Source organism: Apis florea, unplaced genomic scaffold (genome assembly GCF_048593485.1).
Source record: "Apis florea isolate Af1SG1 unplaced genomic scaffold, ASM4859348v1 contig_3783_pilon, whole genome shotgun sequence".
Classification (NCBI taxonomy): Eukaryota; Metazoa; Arthropoda; class Insecta; order Hymenoptera; family Apidae; genus Apis; species Apis florea.
In genome coordinates, this window is record NW_028256851.1 from 85,457 (window position 1) to 91,929 (window position 6,473).

The 6,473-nt window shown below is 19.9% G+C and overlaps 1 protein-coding gene across 1 annotated transcript; it reads left to right on the forward strand.

Annotated features, from left to right (window-relative positions):
• The first annotated feature begins 21 nt into the window (after positions 1-21).
• On the forward strand, positions 22-3,450 carry Golgin84 (golgin A5). The gene is made up of 7 exons (XM_012495231.3): positions 22-698; positions 911-1,326; positions 1,408-1,858; positions 1,930-2,134; positions 2,211-2,450; positions 2,574-2,795; positions 2,964-3,450. Exons 1-7 carry the CDS (start codon positions 547-549, stop codon positions 3,021-3,023), a joined length of 1,746 nt encoding a protein of 581 aa, XP_012350685.1. The 5' UTR covers positions 22-546; the 3' UTR covers positions 3,024-3,450.
• The last annotated feature ends 3,023 nt before the right edge of the window (positions 3,451-6,473 follow it).

The following is a 6,473-nucleotide window of genomic DNA, read 5'->3' on the forward strand; positions in this document are numbered from 1 at the left end:
AAATCTATACATTAGTTAATTATATTTTGATATTTTGATTTAATTCAATTTAATTTTCTTATCATATAAATTAATTTTATAAAGCATTGCATATTAATTAAATATATATATATAGATATAACTATCATTTTAAATATGGAACATGATTAAAAATTTAAATTTTATATAAAATTATGTAATATAATTTAAGTGCATATAAATTAATGAACAATTATGTTGAATTATTGATAGTATATTTATATAATTATCAAAAATAATTTTTTTTATATCATTTTTTTATTCATAACAAATATATGAATAAATTATGTTTTATTTATAAAAATTTATTAACAATTAATATTTACTAAATCATTATCTTAATATTCTTATATTTTTATTCATATTTCTTAATAATTAAATTTAAGATAAAAAGAAATTTTTAAATAATTTTGATATATATAGATATATATATTCTGTTATTTTAGGTTAAGTTATTATAGTTGAGAACATGAATTTTGCGAAGTGTTAAACGTCATCAAAATTACAACAATTTATTTTTGTTTTTATATGAAAATGGCATGGTTGTCAGGTCTTGCTGATAAAGCTGAAAATTTATTAAATAAAATAGATAAAAATACCGCTGCAGTTTTAAATAAAGACAAATATGAATTACCACAGGCTCAATTGACACATGTTACATGGATTCCTTCTGAGTCATGGTAAAATAAATTGATTATTAAATGTCATTAATATTTTACTTTGCTATACAAATATTATCTATTATCATTATTACATCTATTAAATAATACATATTATTTTTTTAAAGAATAGATTAATTTTTTCTTTAATTTAAATATTAATGTTTTTTTATCAATCTTCATTTGTATATTAATATTTATTAAATAAAACAACAATTAATTTGATATTTCAGTGTTAACAGACAAGATGATATGATTTTGAAATCTACTACAGAATCACCAAAGAATTTTTCTTATGTTCGTTCAACATCAAATCTTTCCTCATTGACAACAAATTCTATTATGTCTAGAGATGAAGAGCTTCTTACTTTTTTAAATACACCAAATTCAAGTCCAAAAAAGAATATAGCAGAAGTTTCAATATCACCACCAACACCTTCATCACTTATGGTTGAACATCCAACAGATACTACAGATTCTGTATCAGATTTATCAATTCATAGTGGTCGATCCAGTCCCAGTTTTATACATACTTCTGTAGATGTAACAGATAATCTTAATTATGATATTGTAAATGTAAACAATAATTTTTGTACGAACGAAGTAATAGATACATTAAATGATGAAATAATAGAAAATCAAATTTCTGGTATTATTTTAAATAATGGAAAATACATATTTTAAATTTACGTTAATTTAAAAATTTAATCAATTTTCAAATTTATTCTAGGACATGATATTATTGAAAAAAAAACTGACACTATACAACAAGGATATAAATATGATGTGAAACAAGAAAATATTGAAATAAATAAATTAATGAATTCATCTCACAATAAATATATAAAAAAATATCTAAAAGAAGTAGAAAAAAATTTAGAAGAAAGAAATGAATTACTTGGAAAACAGGAAACAGACCATCAAAAAGAAATCACAGTCTTGAATGAAAAATTGCAATCTCTATACACAGAAAAAGTGCAATTATCTAAACAAGTAATAGAATTACAATTTGCTTTAGAAAGAAGTAGATCAGAATTAAATTCTGCTAGATCTGATCTAGAACAACATAAAGCTAGAGCCTTAAAGACATTACAAGAAAAAGAAAAATTAATAGCAGATTTAAGATGCAATGAGTCTACAGAAATGGATGATACAACTATTATAGAACTAAATCAATTAAGGTGAATATAAATTTAGAAAAAATAAATATTTAATATTAATTTTTATTTTAATATATATTATTAAATGATAGGCAAGAACGTGATATACTTAGAGAAGAAAATCAACAAATTTCCGAGCAATTAAGGATAGTACGCGAAGAATTAATGAATGCTGATGTAAAATTGGAAAAAATGAGACAAAAATCTACTGAGGCAAATGTACAAGCTCAAGAAATTCTTGCTACGGAAAGACGTAGAAGATTGGATGCAGAAGAAGATGCAAGACTACATTCAGATGTATATTAATATTTTATTTGTACGTTTTATATATGTTGTATGTAATGAGATTAATTAATAATAATCATTATTTTAGGAAATAAGATCATTAAAAGATGAATTAATTCGACAACGTAATAATTATACTACACAAATACAAAAAAGCGATTCTGAAATTGCTCGACTTAGAATGCAATTATCTGTAGCTTCAACACCAAATAGCGAAGTAGAATCGAGATTAGCATCTCTTACACAAACATTAGTTTCAAAGCAACAAGCATTAGAAAGTTTAACAACAGAAAGAAATGCTTTAAGGCTACAATTAGAAAAAATAGAAGTACGTTAATTAAAAATAATTTATTTTCTAAATGGAATAAATAGTATCAAATATGAAAATATTATTCCGTGAAATATTACAATATTAATGATTTTATAAGTATAATAAGATATTTTTTTCCAGCATGAATTTAGGAATAGTCGTCGTAATGTTCCTTATAATAGTATAAATGATACAGATGATGCTAAAGCTCAAGTACCGACATTTCTGATAGAAACTCCATTTGATACTGGAGTTACTAGAAGAGTAAAAAGAGCTTATTCTTTATTAGATGCTATTAGTATTCGCACAGGAGTATTTTTAAGAAGATATCCTCTTGCAAGGATTTTGGTATTAATTTATATGGTAAGTATAATATATAAATTTAGAATCATTAGTTCATAAAATAATATACAAAAAAAAAAAAAATAAATAAAATTAATATTGAAATTGAACATTAATTAATTATTGATTATATATTTATTGTAACTAATAATAGAAATTTAAGTTTTATATTTTTTTAATTCTTTACAGGCATTACTTCAATTTTGGGTTCTTATAGTTCTTTTATCACAATCACCAGAAGCGCATTAATCAATATTTATAATATATTCAATAGAACATTTTTGTAAATATTATATTGGGATAATGCACATATAATATTATTAATTACAAATTGAATCTGCAATTTTTTAATGTTCTTTACAAGTTTATAATGTATTATATAATATATAAAAATTTTATTTCTTAAGTTAATTTTTTAACATTTATTTGAATTGATAATTTTATTGAATAGTATTTACTGAATATATGTATATCATGTTAATATAACTTTTTAAAATTATTGTAAATATGGAACAGAAATTCTATATTTGCAATTAATAATTAATGAAATATTTTTCTCTATTCAAATCATTATTTATTTTTGCACTATACAGAAAAACAAAAATATTATTACAAAGATAATAAACATAATGTATTTAATTCAATTTAAATAAATAAATAAATAATATTAATTGCATTATAATTTTTTCATATCAAATATTTTGAGAAAGATAAGTAATTTTTAAGTTGAAATATATAATATTGATAAATTTTATGTATTTTTTTTTATAATTATAATTTCATTGATATAAATTTATACTATTTTATCAATTATAAGTATTTAAGAATTCTCTATGAAATAATATTTATTAAAAAAAAAAATATATATATATATATATAATCGAACATAATCACAGGATTCAAAATTTTTATGGAATATACTTGAAAAAATAATTTATTAGAAATTTTTAGAGGTTGAGATCATTTTAATGTATACCTAATTTATTAATAATATAAGATTTTAGTTTCTTTTTTTTAAATGTTTTACATATATCGTTACAAAAAGCAAAAATATCTAAATAATCTAATTATCATTATTCACTATTTTTACATATCTCGCTAATTGTTAATATGTGATTTGGTTGATTCTTAATGCTATGTATTACTTTGTTAAATTAAAACAAAAGAATTTGATATGCAATATAAAAACAGAGACATGCGAACAAATAAAATTTCATCATTTGCATCTTTATATCTTGCAAATATATACATTTAGTAATTAAGAAGTTGTTTTTTTATTTGTTATTTGCAATTATATGATATGAAACGTTGATCAAATAATTTCCAAATGTTAATAAAATGTTGAGCAGTTTTCTTGTTGTTTGATCGAACGTTTCTTAATATTATGCCTCTGTTGCAAAATATCAATTTACTATTATTCTATTGTTCGTGACATTAATTTAAAATATAAGTTATTTTACGAGATATAATTTATTTTTATAAAGATATACAATTTTATCAAATGTTTCGCAAGAACGCTGCATGAAATTTCATTCATTGCTGATTTAATTGTAACAATTCGAATAATACTTAAGTAATAGTAATAAATTACAACTATGTATATATATTGCTCTAGCAATCGGGAAAGTGTATGATTTCTATACTTTTTAGGCACAAATTTTATAATTAACCGATTTATCTAAATATAATCAATTTAAATGAAAAGAACTAGATCATTCTTTTTTTTATTGCAAAAATAATTGATATATTAAGTAATTCAAATATTAGAATAAAGCTAAAATGTTTAAGTATTTAAGCATTCAAATGAATACAAATTTTATATATAATTTTATATATTATATCATTTCTATCGATTGTTTAAATTTAAATTTTAAAGTAATAAGCTATTAGAAAATTGAAAATCAATATATATTTACTATTTTTCTACAAAATTTACGAATTCTTATTGTTGAAATTTCTTTTATATTTTTTCAATACTGTAAATTTAAAAGAAACATGCATTTTATAAAGAATAATTGAAAATTCAATCAATATTTCGATATTACTACTATGATATTTTTTATAATTTTTACTATATAAAGTATATATATATATATATTAATAAAGTCAGAAGTTTGTCATGTGCATTAACCCTTTCTTTCCCATATAAGTTTTATGTGATCATATTTAATATTATTAAAAAATAAAATATTTCAAAAAATCTATTATAAAATTATATATAAGTTTTATTTCATTCATAAGCTTTAATGTTAAAATTAAAAGCTTTAAATATTTAATTATATAATATATAATATTATATATATAATATATAACTTAATTTAATTTAATTATATAATATGAAACATTTATTTATATTAAATAATAATGTTTATTAGAAATAGAAATAATTTGGGAATGAAAGGATTAATATATATAATATATATTATACATATATTGTAAACAGTGAAAAAATATAATAATATGCATTTGTTTGTATTTGTTCGAATTGCTCTTTATAAACTGAATTCAATTTCTTCACGAATATTTTTTTTAACAATTAAATCCCATTTCTGCTATTCATTGTAAATATTAATCAAAGTCGAATCAAATATCTAAGTCTATTTTATTTTGAGATTCATCAAAAATCATTTTTTTATCGATATTTCAGATCAATAAATTGTTATGTTTAATCCTTGGCAAACGCATTTAATTGTTTAAATAATAATAAAAATAATAAAATTATTTCTGCTATTCAGCTAAGATGCTACATTCTGCTAAGAGAAAAAACGAAGAAGCTTAATTAAGAACTTTTGATACGGTCATTTTTGGGGTTTATTCTATTATTAATATATGTGTTTTTTTATTTCTATTTTATCCTAAAAGCAAATATATATTTTTCTTAAATCAAAGAATTTTTTAAAGCGATAAAAGCATAACAAAAAATTTAGAAGATTGCAACAAATGTATTTCCATATTTTGAAAATATTAAAGAAAATTATTGTGATAAGATGAAATTTTTTTTTAATACTTTTTAATAATTATTTTTAATTATTTTTCTAATATTTTTCATACATACATTGTTCATAAATAATTAAATAGAATTTTTTATGAAATATATTCCGATAATCTAAAATTTTACAATCACTGAGCGCAAAGATGATAATAATCTGATCTAATTGTTGCAATATATCTCGTGAATAAAACATTTAATCTTGTCATTACTTTAGTAATACTAGTAATTAATAGATTTTAGTGGAAACAGGTAACTTAAAACATATCTATAATGAAATATTTATGATAATATGATATAGATGCTAAAAAAATAATTTCATATTGAAAGTTATCATAATGTATAATATGATCATTATATATATAATTCAGCATGAAATTTTATAAACTATATTCTTGAAATATGAATATACGATCACAATTTCTTCTTCACATTAACAGAATTAGCATTGCTTTTAAGTTTGGTTCTTCTTATGAAATATATGTCAAAATATATATATATATTACTCACGATTAATAAATAAGGAGGTTCATTAATTGAAAACTATATTTGCAGAACCTCTTTTAAAAAAGTAATGCTAAATTTTTATTTCTTATTTTTATTTTATTTCTTTGTTTTTATCATTCTTTTCATATTTAGAAAGAGATTATGTAAAAGTATATAACATGCAGATTAATGTATATTTGTCTTTAGATTGTGCTTATTGTTTT